At 43.0% G+C, this 18267-nt stretch overlaps 1 protein-coding gene across 5 annotated transcripts in view; it reads right to left on the bottom strand.

Annotated features, from left to right (window-relative positions):
• The window catches only part of DIP2B (disco interacting protein 2 homolog B), a 187092-nt gene that overhangs the window by 85126 nt on the left and 83699 nt on the right, over positions 1 to 18267 (bottom strand). For all 5 annotated transcript variants that reach the window (XM_083489831.1, XM_083489834.1, XM_083489835.1 and 2 more), the window contains exon 2: positions 8843 to 8914. In XM_083489831.1, the coding sequence (XP_083345957.1) occupies positions 8843 to 8914 (72 nt within the window). The remainder of the gene's footprint in view (positions 1 to 8842; positions 8915 to 18267) is intronic.

Raw genomic sequence — 18267 nt, 5'->3', positions numbered from 1 at the left:
ACAAAATAAAGGCCTGGTTATCCAAATAACAGTTGTAAAAAGCTAGATCCATTCCCTAAAGGGAGCCATGCAGAAGTAGTAATATGCAGTTAAGAACATTGTATTTAAAGAAAACACACAATCGATTTATATGTATGTATAGTATATGCATCAGGCAAAATGATACACAGTGCTCCAATTTCTTCCAGGAACAAAATCTTCTGAATGAATGTGCATCATTTTCCAAACACTACAGCCCTGCCCCTAATGCACATATTGATCTTGGAATATTTTGATGACTGGGAATGCTATACAGTGGTACCTCTGGTTACGAACTTAATTTGTTCTGGAGTCCATTCTTAACCTGAAATCGTTCTTAACCTGAGGTACCACTTTAGCTAATAGAGCCTCCCGCTGCCGCCGCATGATTTCTGTTCCCATCCTGAGGTAAAGTTCTTAACCTGAGGTACTACTTCCGGGTTAGCGGAGTCTGTAACCCAAAATGTTTGTAACCCGAGGTACCACTGTACTAGAAACTACCACCAGAAAGAGGCAGAAAGGAAGGGTTTAGGGGTTCATAGGTTGGGAGAACAAAGAGGTGGACATAGACGAGTCTTTCACCATGATTGCTGGAAGCCTATCGCAGATTCTGCTTTCTGAGACTTTACCATACAAACCACCACATGCGCACTTGTTTCTTCAATGCCATGTTGCTGAAATTTTTATATAGGATTGTTCAACAGCAGCATAATAATGGTTGTGCACATTTAAAGGTTCTATAAATAAAAAGAGTTAGCAATTAACAAGATGAAAGGAATGAAAGACCCTGGGATTGACTGATGCTTTTAATGAAGAGCCCTGAATTGAGTCACTAGCAGGAACACCCCACTGTTAATAGTTTTACATTGCCCTTCATTTCTCATTACAGGGTCTTCTTGGTGGTGGCTCCAGAGCTGTTGAGTTCTCTTCTAGTTAATCTTCATTTGGCCCCTTCCATTCTAGAAAGTTGTAAAGGCCACAGCAGCTGTTGCTGCTTCACTGTGGTCCTTCCTTCTAATTTAGCATCTCTGTCTAATTTTTATCCACACAATGTTTCATATTTTGCCTGATGTTCTATTGTTTTTCATTTTTCTCTGTATGTCACTTTGTGAATGTTTGGGCGCAGAAAACCAATTGAATTAAACAAATAGGTGGAAAATAATAACCATTCACAAATGTCACTTTCCTTGCACCCTGTTTGAAACCTCTATTTATATTTTATAAGCACCACTGCTCAACAAAAACTATAGCATACTTTTCTTATTGATCTTTTCTCTACTTCTTAATAAAGACTACTTAAATCCTGATATTTACAGTCTAAAGCGATGGGCAAATCTACCCAGCTGCTGACAACCTGATGAAAGGATAAATTTCCTTCTGCTATGGTAGATCAGATGGGGAGCCGGATTCTGCAAACATGGCAATATTGCATGCCTAAAGCAGTATTTTCAACTTCAGCCAGTAAGGGGTGCTAGTGTAAACAAGGACTCAACCTGCACCAGCAAACCCAAAGGAATGAGATTCTGAAAAGGGAACCAGTGCTTTTCACATTGCAGCCTGGAAGCGGCTTCCTGTTAGGACAAGAAGAGGCAAGAAGCAAGCAGGGCAATGCATACGGTGCTAGGGAACACAGGTGACTAAGTCTGAGAACCAGGAGTGACAGTAAATGTTACCCCACCATCTTGTGAAACCATATCCTTGGGAAGTGCTCTTCTGCAGCCAATCTGACGACAGACAGTCCGTCCCATTCACCCACCCTTCTCGGCATAGCTGTCACTCTGCTGCAGAGATGTCACTGAAGCATTGATTTGCTAACCTTGCAGCCCCAGGAATTGAAGCCAAAGGTGAAGGCTCACGGGATCCTTTGAAGCCCACAATTCAAAGTGTGCATATACACTTGCTACAATTTGATTGCAGGCATACAAAAACAACAATAACCCAGAGGAACAGCACTAGTGAAGAGATTCACGTTGCTGCTTTTCTTCTGCATCCTGTAGAGAATGACAACGCTAATCCTTTGTCCAGAACAGTCCAACATTTATCAAGCCAGCTGTGAATACCCATTTGTTTTGTTCCCGAGAAATGTGCATGACCGTGTGCTTTCTTCCCTCCCTGCAACAAGGAACCCTGCATTTTAACACCCCCTTTCCTATTTTAGAGTGATCCTCTCTTTCCTTTTATTTTTTGCACTATGGAAGTTTCTTAAATCTGCTGAAAATTAGAAGTAGAAATACACTAGCAATGTAATCTGAAAATATGAATACGTAGATCAGCTAACAGGAAATCCAGCGTGAATGACCTCCTAGACAGGAACGCATAATTGAGCTCTACAAGCATGGCAGCAAAAAAATCTCAAATTTAAAACTTCCTCACCATGACAGCACAAGTAGTCAACTGTCACTTTAGTTTTTGTGCTTTAATCATTTTAATTAAAAATACTATGTAAACATGAAAAATAACACAAACGACCTTCCAAATTAAGTCCAGAACTACTTGCTCATGAAATGCTTTACTGGTCTATCTGGACTCACATAACATTTACATAATATCCACATAGCATCAGAATACTCATAACATCGTAAAACTCATGTAACTTCATAATACTCACATAACATTAAAAGCGGGAGGGGAGATAACACAATTTACAGAAAATTCACTGCCTGGTCAACTGGGAGGCAATTCTTACTGTCTACAAACTGACATAAAACGAGGCAGGTTCTTTTCGTTTCTTGTTAATGTATCTGGTACTTTATTTAAAAGGTTTATTTACTACTGCCTTCTATTATCAAATGTCAAAAAGGTTTACAGAACATATTAAAATGATATAAGCATAACAACTGAGCAGAAGCCTCTATTATTATCCCCATATTTAAAAGATGGCACAAGGGCTACGAGTGAGAGCCTATGGCTTATTCTAAGGCCACCAGGGAGCTGAAAACTAAACCTGAGAAACCCAGATCATACTGTCAACCAAAGGAGCAATAAAAACCAATGACAGTTAACTGTTGAAGAGACAGCACTGAAGAGGAATGGGTCAGGGGTCCTGGAAAAGCTTTGCCAAAGTAGTGGGCTTTGAGGAAACATCTACAAGAACAATGGGAGATGGGGCTGGAAATGTGCAGTGCCTTTGTGGCACCAAAGGAAGTTACATTATACAAGAACCAGTGCTTTTTTGCCCAGAGGGTAATCAAGGGTATGCAGTACCGGTTCCTCTCTTTTTGTTGTTAAAAAGTGTGGCACTTACTGTAACAACTTCACATTGAGTACCAGCACCATTTTTTCCTAGAAAAAAAAAGCACTGACAATAACTACTATTACTATTTATTAAATGTGTATGCCACCATTCATCCAAAAATCACAGGGCAGTTCACAGAGAAAAATACAAAAAGAGGACATAAAATACAGGATAAAACAAAAAGAAGCCAATAACCGCCCTCCCACAACACATTTATAGGCCACAGAATGTTAATCAAAGGACTGGTTATAGAGATACGTTTTTGCCTGGTGCCTAAAGTTATGTAATGAAGGTACCAGGAAAGCTACACTGGGGAGAGTATTCCACAAATGAGGAGCCACCATGGAAAAGGCCCGTTCTCATGTTGCCTTCTTTGCTGCCTCCACTGCCGTTAGGTAGACTTGATCATGAGCCCTCACTAGTGTTCGGTTGCATTTGTCTGGAATTTTCCTCCACTCACATTTAAGCCATCTCCCAGTTTGTTTTAAACTACATTTGTTTTAAACTGCATGTAAAACAGAGGAGAGGAAGTTGAATTGACAGAGATGCTATTCCAAGCAAAGTGGGGCAGAAAGAGGAAGCATAACTGATATAAATTTACAAATAGGGAAGGGGAGAAAAGAAAGGGTGATAGTCACAGAGTGGGAACAGCATAAAAGCAAGAACCAGAAGTTTAATTGAAGAAAACCATCATTTGGCAGATTATGGTCATTCTCTAGCAATAGGTACAATCGAGTATGAAGTTAGATGGGCTTTAAACTCCACTGATTTCAAAGGGACAAGTATGCACATGTGTGTACAGGTTTGCAAAGTTTTATTTTCTGCAGGGGTGGAGAATGCAAATGTACATATGACTCACATTCAAGAAAGTTGCTTGATTACTGTAGCATGACAAGCCATTTAGTATAGTGCAGAGAGAGGTTTGGATGACAAGCCATGAGGGCTTTGTGAATCTAATCATCATGCATTGGGAAGAGGATTCTACTGCCTGACCATAGGAAACACAAAATTTTGAAGAGTGAGGAAACACACTTGGCTGAAGCTGAGAAAATGCTGCTCAGATTGGAACTACATTTACTTTCTCTTGACCAAAGAGCGCAAGATGCATTGCCAGGCACACCAAGCCATGAGAAAACTGAACTGATCCACATCTATGTATGCATTTGCAAGCTACCTCTTGACAAGAACAGACATTCTACACATTTGGAAGGGGACTTTGCAATTAATAAGGATAATGTGAGAGGAAAGTTTCAAATCCAGAGATTTGTTTCACACTTCAATTAAATCTCAGCCTCAAGCACCCTCAAATCCCTTCCTGCTCCCTGTACCATGCTGTGTCTGTAATTTAGATTGTTTGCCTGCGGCAGGGGCTGTCTTCTGTTTTAGTCTTACAGCACCCTAGTACGTTTTAGACACCTTAGGAATAAATCATAAAATCCAAAACTGTGTGATGATTATATTACAATAGGCACATTATTTCCTATACAATTGTTCAAAGCAAAATCTTAATTTTTACAGCTGCCCCTAATGACATATCTTTTAAGGGTCACTCTGTTGACTCTCGCTGCTAAAGTTAAGCAATTTCCTTAAATCAAAATCCAAAATAGATAAGGTGCTATCTTTTATCAGACCACCTTCGAGGAATTTCCTTGACACAATGTGGCCTGGTAGTTTTGCATGAAAAGAAGCCTGGAGTTTTAACCATCACTGTGGCACACCTTTCCTGGGTCTTATCTGCTAATTGGAAACAGAAAGTCTTACTGCGTCAGAAGGTGAACAGAGGCCTTAGTTTACAGTGGGAAATGCTTTGATTTTCTTTTTTAAGAAAAAGAGGCAAGCATAATTGAATAGTATCTCTTTCATGTTCCCTACAAAAGTAGAAATACAGCAGATTCCAAAACTAAGGACTTCATTCTACATTACTCATAAATGCTCTGTTGGCACTGAAATGAATGGGAAATCTGTCATCAAGCACTGCTGCACAGGGCACACCTGAGTCACAGCGGCAGCAGTAAACCCCACCTTAATCAGCAACATGGTTTATCCTTCTGCCAGTGCTCTGGTTGACTCCTTTGGCAATTAAGAAAAAGAAGGTGTTGGGATGGTTCACTTACATTTCTTCTCCTAGTTATTAAATAGAATTTAAGCAAGGAAAATAAAACCAAGTGATAGTGCAAGGTGACAGGTGTGCCAGGGAACAAAGAGCCACACTAGCTTTCAAGAGGTCCTTGGATTTAAACTCTTAAGATGAGAGAAAATCTGCTGAGATTTTAAGGGGCTCAACATGCAAGCTCCAGCTCACTAGATCATGTCCCTATATAGAACCACGTACACAACAAGGTCTGCCCTCCCCAACATAGGGCTCACCCACACTTCCCTTTGTCCCACAGATTTATTCCCTTTGGTCTGCAACTTCTAAGCACAGGTCTAAGAGGTTTTTCTTTCAACCTACCACTTTCCCCGGGAAAACCCTCTGTTTACCGCTGAATTGGAACAAATGTCTATCTGCAGAAAAACCCGATAGATGTTTGCTCCAATTCAGAAGTAAGCAGCAGGTTTTCCCATGTGACAAAAGAAAAACCTCTCAGCCTAGGAGTCATGAACCAAATGGAAGTGTGGATAAGCCTATACAGTCATACCTCGGGTTAAAGTTGCTTAGGGTTAAATCTTTTCAGGTTGCGTCCTGAACGGGTTACTTCCGGGTTTCGTCACTCGCGCATGCGCAGACGCTCAAAATTACATCATGCACATGCGCAGAAGCGGCAAATTGCAACCCGCACACGCACGGGTTGCGTTCTGCTCAGGATGCAAATGGGGCTCCGGAACAGATCCTGTTCACATCCAGAGGTACCACTGTAGTGCCTTTCAGATGTTTAGGACTACAATTCCCATCACCCCTGTCCATTTTGACATGCTGTCTTGAACTGCTGGGAGTTGTGAGTCCAACAACATCTGAGCGTCAGATGTACCCTCTCTGAAAATGAGGTGAGTTATTTCGTGGGAGAAGTTTTAAACACATTTCCATCAAATCACTGTAATGCAGCCTTCACGTGCCAGCACATTCATTTGCCCTACAGCTTTTCAGTTTGGTTACAGTTCGCTAAGTTCATCCCCAGTGCCTTTAGGCAAAATCCAGACACGCCCAATGTCCACTGAAAGCAACAGACTTTAAATACTAAACTGTGTACAGGGGCCTTCAGTGCATCTTTCTAAGTTATTCTGGTGAACAACTCTAAACACAGGATGAAATATAAAATATGTTCACCTTTTGTGGGTTTCACAAACATATGAAGTTGACAAAGTGGAGTGAGAAAATGTGAGAATTTAAGAGACAAATTTTTTTAAGGGTCCAGCTTCTATTTAGGTATAGTGAAACAGCTTATTTGTATGCCAGAAAACCCAGCTGTGCTACTTTCCAGATTTTCCATGCAGCTTAGCACACCTGGTTAAGAAGAAGCTGAGTTGGAATTTCCCACCCCCCTCTCCTATTGCAGCCTGAATTATGAATTCTAAGCTCTTTTGAAAATGCAGCCCTACGGCATATTTAATATAACATGAAAACTGAAAAGTTTTTCTCTTTTCTGCCATTGATGAAATCACCTTGAAGGTAATGATAATCACCATCAGCCCAAATTCACACTGACAAAGCAAAAACAATTTTGAAGCACTGACATTCAATGCCCTTTTACCCTTATTCTTCTTTGGCATAAATTCAGCTAATCAACAGCTAATAACAGTAACAACTGCATCGCAAAACTCTCTGCATATACAACCAATTCCCTCCACTGAAAAATGGCCTTGAACTACAGTTTCCCTTAAAAAAACACCACGGTAAGCATCAATACTACAGTTATTTCGAGTTAAGCCTCTTCTGCTAATTCTTCCTACTTCTGGGTGGATAGTACAATTATTCTTCATTAATTAGCCACCCCTGCTTGTAGAACATTCTCAATGAAAACTAACAACATTCACAAAGCATTCTCACTGACAGTACAGAATAAGCTCATTGGTATTAATGGACAAGATGATCAAAATGTGTATGAATCATTGGGTGACACTCAACAATTCGCAAGTGGATTTCTTCTCATGTAGCAAGATTGCCACTCTGTCTCCCTAAACCACAGAGCCTAGGGCTTGCCGATCAGAAGGTCGGCGGTTCGAATCCCTGTGACGGGGTGAGCTCCTGTTGCTCGGTCCCAGCTCCTGCCAACTTAGCAGTTCGAAAACACGTCAAAGTGCAAGTAGATAAATAGGTACCACTCCAGTGGGAAAGTAAACAGTGTTTCCGTGCGCTGCTCTGGTTCGCCAGAAGCGGCTTAGTCATGCTGGCCACATGACCTCGGCCAGTAAAGCGAGATAAGTGCCGCAACCCCAGAGTCATCCGCGACTGGACCATAGCTGTCAACCATCCATTATTTGGCGGGAAACTCCCTTATCCCAGCGCCGTGTCCCGCTGCTGTCCCTTATTGATGATGTCCCTTAAATTTCCTGGGTTTCAAAGGAAGCAGCTCCTCTCCCTCCCTCCCTCCCACCCTGCCGGCCTATGAACTGCTGAGGAGCCTTGAGAGGAGAGCGAGGGCAACCATAGAGAAAGCAGTTCAGAGAGAGGAGGAGGAGGCACAGGCACAGGCAGGTGTTCCAAGGGCTAACCATAGAGGGGGGAAAGCGGAGGAAGGACCGCAAGCACTTCTCCCATAGATTTGTAGTGGTAGCCTAGCATAGATGGTCTGATCTGCGGGTTTACTTCAGGCGCTATTCTCCCCTGCTTCCTCCTGCCCCATCTGATGGAACTGAGAGCTGCAGATGGAGCACGAGAGAAAAGATACAGAACTGCAGCAGCATCTTCGTAGCTTGGACTTCGTTTTGCGCGAAAAGTGGTTGCTGCTTGTAGTTATTTAATTGCAGTGTTTCATCAGCTGGTGTCTTGAGCAGCAACCTCTGGAAACGAAGGGCTAAAAACCGACGCTGCTCTCCCAAATTATCTGGTCCCTTTTAACTTCGCATTTCAGCTGCTTGTCTAAAATCCCTTATTTTGGCTGCTGAGCCCTTATTTTCGAGGCTGCTGGTCCCTTATTTTCAAATCTGTAAGTTGACAGCTATGGACTGGACCTAACGGTCAGGGGTCCCTTTACCTTTACTTTTACCTCCCACCCCATCCCCAGTGGTGTAGTGGAGCAGGGATGGGCACCACCATTTATCTAACAGCCGGGCAATGAGATTATCTCCAGGGATGCTACTTGCCAATCTGCCACATGTGCCAAATAAACAAGTTATCCCCCAAAAATCTACGCTAAGCAGAGGAAGAGGTAGGTTACCCTTAGAATGCACTCAAGACGTGTTTTGAAAAATTCCCCAAGTCCCTTTATTATAACCAATCAAAATGTCACAAAATCATGAACAAGCACTCATTCTTACTCAGGTGCCAAGCAAAGCGAAGGTGGGGGAGAGAGAAAGAAAAAGCTGTCTTGAAGCCATAATGGCTGCACTGGTTCAAATTTTAGCTTTGTTGAGAATGGGTGTCCCTACCATAAGCATTAACTCTCTGAGACAAGAGCACGTCTTATTCTGAACTCTTAACACAAGGCTTACCTTGGGTCTGTGGAAAATACGGAGCCAACAGCTTTGCCCTTTTCTTCTCATACCCCTTCTGCGTAATGTCCCCTAAAAGAAACCAAGGAAGCAGAAATCAAACATGTGTTGCCACATTTGGAAAAGAAAAGGAAAGACCTAAAAAGTGTTTGCATGACATTTGGACCCTCTTTTTTTTGCCTCCAGCAGCAACAGTATTATACAAGCTATTATATTTGGCAATTACCCTCAAAGCCCTTCGCTGTTGTACCAGATGGTGTGAAATGGTTTAAGGTTGCAATTCTAGACATACGTGGCAGGAAGGGAGTAAGCCCCACTGAACTCAATGGGGTTTACTCCTGAGTAGACATCGAAAGGATTGCACTGCCATATGTTTTTCATCTGCTATTAACTTTGTATCTCCAACGTCATTATTAATGCATTTATTCAAAGCAGATCAGAAACATCTATGGGGGTGCTGTGAAATTCAAAACGCCGCGTAAGTACAGTATATGACTATTATTAAACTATTTTCCCTGACACTGATCTGTCTGATGTACAGGAAGAGCCATCTGGCTGATTGTCTTTCACTCTATAAATTCTCACATTTTTATCTGAATGGCAGGAAAGAGGCTAAAATATGAAAGGATTAAGATAGGGGAGAAAAGCAGGAAACCCATAAACATTTTAACTATCTCTGCAGCGCTGCCTTCTTCCTCAATTTTCCTGCTCTAAGGGTTGAAGGAAGAGGAGAACTGGTGTTTTATTGTGGGTGTATTTGGCAACATAGGGACGCGGGTGGCGCTGTGGGTTAAACCACAGAGCCAAGGACTTGCTGATTGGCGGTTCAAATCCCTGCGATGGGGTGAGCTCCCGATGCTTGGTCCCTGCTCCTGCCAACCTAGCAGTTTGAAAGCACATCAAAGTGCAAGTAGATCAATAGATACCACTCTGGCGGGAAGGTAAACGGCGCTTCCGTGCGCTGCTCTGGTTCGCCAGAAGCGGCTTAGTCATGCTGGCCACATGACCCGCAAGCTGTACGCCGGCTTCCTCAGCCAATAAAGCGAGACGAGCGCCGCAACCCCAGAGTCGGCCACGACTGGACCTAATGGTCAGGGGTCCCTTTACCTATATTTGGCAACATGTTCGTGACACAATAATAGCACATCAGTAGTGGGCTGATTCTGCTTTAGTTTGTTCTGTGATGCTTCTCCAGTGCCACTGCATCAGTGGAGGGGGCTATAACACAGTAAGAGCAGAAGAAAAATAAACCAGAATATTTATGGTATTAAAAGTTATGGGATTTCCACGGAAAGTTACGAGACGTGCACTGGTTGGAAATGAAGCAGTGTGACAGCCCCAAAAGATTTGCAGCTGCAAACAGTACTGAAAGCAGGATTGTGTTTGACCTCCCCAATGGCACCATCAACACAACTCATCATGAATACTTAATACAATGGATATCGGGTGATGTCCTAGATTGGGGGTTCAGGTGGTCTGTGGCATGTTCACATTAAATATTCATAATCATTTAAATTGTATTTGTATTGCTTTTTCTGGTACTGTATGTATTTTGTTGTGTTATAATTTGTATTCAATGGGACACAAACTATTTTTATCATAGTATATAATAAAAGGCAGTGGGCGGGATTTAACCAAGTTGTTCCATGCAAGGAACGAGGTCTGCTTGCGCAACAGGATTCTTCTGCCCTCTCCTCTTCCATGCCCCCTAAATCAACTCTGGAGGATTGGGGGAGAAATCAAGAACACATTTAAGGAGTGCACTGGGGTATGACAGAGTGATAGGTCTAGTTGCATGAGCAGACCTCGCACGCACACTCCGCTTAGCACTACACTGAATTCCACCAATATAAGAAATAAAAGAAGCAACAAAATACAACTAGAAATCAGACACTATCTAGCACAGTGCACAGCAATTGCTACAACAGTCAGAAAAACCATTAAGTGGTCTCTCAAGACTATCAGCCATTTTTAATTAGTCTGTGGAGGGAATTGTTGGGAAACTGCTGATCTAGATCTCTTGGAGAAAGCTTGAACTTTGGTAAAGAGAGTCAAGCCCCTCAAATTCTCCACCCAAATGCTTCTGGCCCACCTAATTGATATTTAATGTTTTCTTTTTAATCAACTTGCACCTCAAAGCACAGCAACCATTATCTTCATTTTACCAGGTGGACAACAGAAGGGACAAACAGCTCACATACCTAGCAAGCCTGTGGAAACCCCAAAATGACATGATTGACCCAATCATTCAAAATCACTACCGGTACTTGTTCTGAGACTAAAAATATGTTCCTTGAGCCATATTACCTTAAACAACTGGCATTCTCATCTTCAGGTATAAAAGGCAGGAAACACAGAAATGACTGTTGTCTGGGGTTAGGTGACGGCTTGCTTGTCACTTTAGCCCTGTACATTCAAGATTCTAGGAGACAGTGTTGGCCTTCAAAACAAGTTTTGCGGATATTGGAATTGTGAAATTGCTATTACACAAAAGCCAACATGACTGCATGTAAAGTGGCTCTCAGGCTCCATTCGCAGTTGAGAAGTGAAGCTTTGTGTCACCTCAGGCAATAACTATATAATCTAAGTCAGACTGCCACACCTCTCCCCTCTGTCATGCTATGGCAAGTCAAAACAAATTTAAGAATGGAAAATGTATTTATTTAACACCTTCCTATACCACCCTTCTTCATTCATTCCAAGGAAACTTGCAACAATTTAAGACTGACTCTCTCTCTCTCTCTCTCTCTCTCTCTCTCTCTCTCTCTCTCGTGTGTGTGAACTACATTAAACAGAAGGCAAAAATTATCACAAGTGAATTAATTCTCTAATCTTCCCCTGGCACCTAAAGGGTAACAAGGTAGGAATGAGGTAGGCCTCCCTGTAGAAGGAGGTCCAGAAAAGGGCACCACAGTTGAAAAAGCCCTCTTGCCATTAGACACCTCTCTCTCCTCTGATGTTCAGGCATCTGGAAGAGAGCATCAATGGATGACTGCTGTGTGCAGTGCAGCAATAAGGGAGCAGGCACTTCTTTAGATACCTGGGTCCAAGACAGTGTAGTGCTCACAATTGCCTACCAGCCAGTGGAGCTCTTTCAACCATGGCAAGGTGTTACCCCAAAGCCAAAGTTCAAGGAGTTTTGGGGCCATCTTCAAAGACAGCCCCACATATAATGCACTGTGAGGCATGTCTATAGAAGACACCCACAGAAAGGTCACTGTTCTTTCTCTCTCCTACAATTGGTACAAGGCAGCTTCCTAAAGTGGCATACTGCTGCTATTGCAAGAACAGCAGGGAACACCAGCAGTGGAAAAACCAGGAGGCCTCTGTTTGTTAGAGCCCACCAACTCCTATGTCTATGGTATTCAATCACATGGGTAAACATCAGCTTCCCATAGCAGTTTCCAAACTGCCATAAGCAATGCTGGCCTGAAGATGAACCATCAACAGGAGAGGAGGGTTGTACTAAAGCTAAACATCAGCCTTTTTGTCAGATTATTACAACTTGTCATGACATGATTCTCTCTCTCTCTCTCTCTCTCTCTCTCTCTCTCTCTCTCTCGTGCATGTCAGAACCATTTTTTCTCTTAATTGCTTTGTGCAATTTTGATTGTGATGGTTGCTTTGAGGGTGTCAACAGAAAGTTTCACAGAAAACACATTTAAAAGAAGAAGAAAAAAAGGTATTTTCCCTAGCATGCTTAGCCCAGTGGCTTGTTGCATATCTTTCCTCTCCTCAAGTAACCAATTTTAGTTTTGAAAGTCACTGCTAAGTCACTAGCCTGACCATTCTGTGGTGACACAAGGCACTGTACATTTCCCCTTTTGTTTCTGGATTTGTACTAAGCTATTACATATCCTGCTAAGAGTCCAAAGCAGCAACATCCCTTAGAACTGTGGCAATAAAAGCAGCTTTGAGATTCAACATAAGTAAACCAATGCTATCACTTAATTAAATTCACACTAAAGGCAAATCAAATGTGTGGGCCCCTCCAAAACAAAACAAAACAAAATCTGCTACAGAGAAAATACTAATGAAGGGAAAGCTGCCTACATTCAGATCAATCCTTGGTTCTAAAAGGAAGTAAACTGCTCCTTCAGTAACAGGGCAATCAACTACACAACCAAGAATAAAGGCTGTGAAGGCCTAACGGTTTATGAGAAGGTGGTAAATCAGGCTGAAGGGGGAAGCAGATATGGCTGGATGGTCTTTTATCTGTTTGAGAAACCAGAGCAACAGTTGATGGTGAATCAGAATCAGTAACACATATAAAGAAGTTAAATCTCACTCTCTGCAGGAGGGAAATGCGCACACACTAACTGGAAGACATCAGATTGGTTTGGTTTTTCCCCAAAATGTTCCAGGAGCATACTGTCCTCGTTTCGTTTGAAAATTTAAGCTGAATTTTCTGTAACTAACTATAGAAAAACCAACATGTCAGTTAAAGCTCCCCTCCTGTAACACGGTCCATCAGAAACAGTTCAAAAGTATTTAAAATACAGGCATAGTTTTAAAGAAATCCTCTAAAATTATCCCTTTCATTTCCGATTTCTTCAGTATAGGCTCTGTCAGCAAATTGCTAACTCCACAGTTTGAAATGAGTCTGGGCAACGTAAGCAGACTGCACTTTAGAAACCCGAAGAATGCTAGAACTCGCTTTTCAATTAAGGTACTAGATGATGCCAACTTTACAAGAGAGGATGACTACTGACAAGGGATTCAGGTTTTGGACAAAATAGAGCTCAGGGGAAATGCTTTGAGAAAATGCTGCTACAGAACAGAATGGCCCTTGAGAATACTGGCTGAGTATCCATGTTGTAGGATTATGAGCCTGATCTTAAATACGGTCATGGGATGAGGGCTTGCTTGAGCAGTGCTGCAATCAAGTAATGGGGGTAGAAAATTTTCTGCTGCAGTATCGTTCCACCGAAATGTGTCAGTTTCTGGAAATGCACTGGCATTACTGTATTCAGCAAAATAAATTGGTAACGATAAATGGATACAATGCCAGTCAAACCAGCCAATTTCAATGTTACAACTAACTTTTCTGATGACTATGCCTAAGAAACTTCTAACACACAGCTCTTTCTGAATACTAATAGGTGACCCAGGCCAGGGTACGTGACAGATCAAATGCAAACAGTCTACATATAGCACAGCACAAAGAAAAAAAGCAGCAGCAGTGACAGTGTAATCTCTGTAGAAAAAAATTTCAGAAGCAAAACTATTTCTGCAAATTCCATGGAGTTAATCAGAGGTCCCCTCTCTGGATTGCACTGTCATCAGAGGCGAGGTGGGTGATTAATGGCGAGATTGCCTTTTCAATGAGGGCAACCCAGCTGTGATATACTCTCCCCAGAGAGGCGAGCCTGGCACGCAGTCTCAGATACTTTCCTAGTGCCAGTCAAAAGTGTGTTTATTTTCCCAGGCGTTCAATTTTTTAAAAAAAGTCTGTTCTACACAGATCGTGATATTATTTTTATAGGTTTGCTGTTATTTATAGTACGTATTTATAGTACGGTGCATTAAATCTTTTATGGTAAGCTCCCAATAAACTAAACACACACCAAGTGACTTTCTGTACTCTAAAAAACACTTATGTTTCTTGTTTTACTTAGTCATAGCTTTTTTGATAAGATTACACAGTCCAAGTGTTTGAATCAAGTATTTCATCCCAACTACCGACATGCATTATGCACAAATCCCACGCTCAACAGATTACTCGTGAGATACAAAGCAATGAATGAGACAACCAACTGCTTGAAAGATCTTCTGCTGTGGTTTAACTTATCTTTTCCCTTAAATTCCTCAGGAGCCTCAGAGCCTTATGTACTCTGAAAGATCTCTATCCTATATAGCGTAATTGTAATTGGCTCATTTACAGAAGTAATAGCCTATATAGAAGCCAACAGATGTCCACAGGACTTGGCGATGGGCCTCCTGTTGATGGCATTCTCTAACATGACACTAATCCTGCCCATGAAGGCCTCAGAGACTGAGCCCTTATTGAACAGCAGCAAGGGTGGCAGTGATCGTGCCTTGTCCAGCAGTAGGGTGTACAGTGACAGCATGATGCAGGCAAAGCACAAGGGAACCAGAGCAGCCCAGCAGATCCAGCAGCCCAACAGCGCTGCTCAAGGAGCACTTATGTTTCTTGTTGAATCACTGAAAATCAATGTTTAAGTGAGTACTGTGGATGCCACCCTCCATGGTAACTTTCCCCCGCCCTCTCCTGAATCAGCGCCACCCACCTCACATCAGCAGCGTAGCATGGGTTGTCAGCACCCGGGGCAAGGCAAGAAATTTGCGCCCCCTAACCCGGGGCAAGGCAAGTAATTTGCGCCCCCTAATCCCTAACCTGCCGCCGCTGCCAGCTTCTTCTTGCTGCTGCCTGGTCTGGTCTGGTGTGGTTTTCTCCCGCGCTCAGCGCTGCACTGGGCAGCCGCTGCACTGTCCCTCCCCCAGATAGTCCCTCGCTCTCTATCCGCACCGCATGCCTGGCACCCACCCCCTCCACAGTGGGCGGCGACCCAGCGGTGCGGATTGGATTCGCACAGCCAGCACTGCAGTGAGAGAGAGTGAGTGAGCCAGGTAGGGGCAGAGAGCTGTGAGTGCGAGCACGTCCCCCCCAGATGTTGCGCCCGGTGTGGCCGGCCCCCCCTGCACCCCCCACGCTACGCCACTGCCTCACATATACAACTCACCCGTAGAGAGAAGGTGTGCATGCACAAACTTTGCTTTTCCAGAGGATCTGGGTAAAAGAAGAATGAATCTTGAGTCTTGGAAAGCACATGGAGCTTAAAGATGAAGCGAGGGAAAGCATTAGACCCTCTTCCAATTTCCTTCTTTGGTTCTATGTACTTTTCAAGGGAGAAAAACAAGGGGACCATCCTCAGCAGCTCATTAAGGAAAGGGAAGTAGGATGGAAAACCTCTGGGGCTTTGTGGGCAGTGAGGAAAGACCTCAAGGACGTCATTGCACCACAGGCACCACATTCACAACACCCCAGTGAGGGCAAATAAAACCTCCTTCAAAAGATCAGCAAACAAGCAGGCAAACATTTTTGTGAGCTTGTAAATTTTCCACATTTCCCTTCCAAGCTAAGTTAACAGCCTGTAACCTACAAGTGTTTATACCAAATAAGCCAGCTTGTTTTCACATCAAATCAGTTTTTTATAAAAAGCAATTGTGCACAGGAAAGAGTGTACTGTAGAAGATTTGCTTAAATCCATGTGATGGATTGTTTGTACACCTGTTCCTCTGCACATACACAGTCATTCCCAACTTCCTGACACATTTATACTCACAAAGGCATCACAGTCCAAACATGACAGCCTACAAACAATTCTGATTTCTACACCTGTGTGGGAAAACTGTGCTCCCCCAAAAAATACTGGACTGCAGTTTGCATCATCCCTGACCATTGGCCATGCTGGCTTGTACTGATGGGAGCCAGAGACCCAAGAACATATGTAGGGCCACAAATTTATCACTCTTGCTCTATGCAGAAAATATCTGACATTTGAAGCAGCTCTTAGTCTAGAAGTACTTTGTCCTCTGATTAGATAAAACCTTGCTATGAAGTCAAGTCAATAAATGTCCTTGCAAGTAATGTGGAAGTGTTGTATCTGCAGATCAAAAAGAATTCTTCTTTAGAAACCGGCTTCAGCATTATGTAAATGAAAGAATTTTTGTAAAGGGGATCTGCAAGATCAAAAGCCTGGTGGATCATGGTACTTAGTCATCAAAGAGTCAAGGACCTCCATGACTAACTGTTTACACTGTCAGGTGTGTAAACTGCTCGAGTGCTTATTCTGCTGAAGTGACATGTTTGGAAGCTGCTGTGAACCCAACATAGCAACTTCCAGTCACTCAACATAAGGAGCAAAGAATCAACCTTACTGAATGGGAGGAAAAGGCAGCCTGGTGCTTCCTGGCTTATTCAAAGCACAAATACACAACTGGAAAGGGTTAGGCAAGTACTTGCTCCTCCCTCAATTTTGGATCCCTATTTGACTGGGGGTGGGAGGGAGACATTCATTTGTCTTGATCTTGCTTTGAGAATTTTCTAACAATACTCCATAGTGTTGAGGAATATATGCATGCCCGGCCAGCAACAAATGTTACTGTTTATTTGCAGCCACTGCATTTATTTATATTCTTTGCTAACCACAGCCCAGACTCTGTGTGTTCTCTTGCATGAGAAAATCCTTCTGTGCCATCTGTATGTAGCAAAACTGTTGCAGCAAACATTTGAATTTGCCTTTGCAACTGGTTACCTTGAGTTATAAGCAGCATAAAAATCCACCAAGAAAAAAAGAACGAGCAGAAGAAACCACCACCACACACAGTAGCTGGTTGCCCACACTGGGAGGTATGATATACATATATAATAATGTGTCTTTTCCACAAATATGGTGGTACTTTCAATGATATACTCCTACTATTGTGGGTTTTGTGTACATACATGTCCTCAGAATTACAGACACATACACAGGTATGTACTTACTCCTCCTTCCACACAGTCTGAGGGTGGCTTATTTTCCTTCATCTCTCTTCCCTCCTTTTCTTCAGAAGGGCCAATTCAAAATCCGTATTCTGGTAGTACCGTTATTAGAGCCAACCAAAATACCACAAGCTTTGGAGTTCTGCAGAACTCTTCATTAGTCTACACGATGGGTAGGCAAACGAAGGCCTGGGGGCCGGATCCGGCCCAATCGCCTTCTAAATCCGGCCCATGGACGGTCCAGGAATCAGCGTGTTTTTACATGAGTAGAATGTGTCCTTTTATTTAAAATGCATTTCTGGGTTATTTATGGGGCATACGAATTCATTCATTATTATTTTTCAAAATATAGTCCGGCCCCCCCACAAGGTCTGAGGGACAGTGGACTGGCTCCCTGATGAAAAAGTTTGCTGACCCCTAGGCTAGATGGTGAACAAAGCCTCAATTTGGGGGGGGGGGAGAAAAATATTGGCTGGTGGTAACACCACGAGTGCTTCTTGCCTCAAGGAAGTGTGGGAGTTGGAACTTAACGAGTTAAGTTCTTCCCATGATGCCACACCATTCTGACGTCAGCTTTCGAAGCTGGGAGGAGTTTGGGAGGAGTTAGCCAGTCCCACTCTGTGTTCCGTGGGGAAAAGACGCAAGTCTGGCATGGCTGCAAATAGTCCTGGAAATTCCTGAGAAATGTTGGAATAAATGCTGTAAATAGACAAGCTGGACTCTGTGTGTTTGTCTGGAAGCTGAATCAAGCTGGTGACAGTTCTACACCGCTGTGTGAAACTCTGCTGAGCCGTGACTGAGTGGCGCAGCTGAGGGAAGCGCGCCGGACCGGTCAGCCATAAATCGCTAATCGAGGTTCGTAAATCAATTAGCGGGGGTCACGGCTAATAACCAAAAGTCACAGGTTATGGATCCTAAA

Source organism: Podarcis liolepis, assembly GCF_965112155.1.
Source record: "Podarcis liolepis genome assembly, chromosome: 2".
NCBI lineage: Eukaryota > Metazoa > Chordata > Lepidosauria > Squamata > Lacertidae > Podarcis > Podarcis liolepis.
Note: the sequence above shows the minus strand (reverse complement) of the source record. Positions and strands in the feature narration are given on the sequence as shown.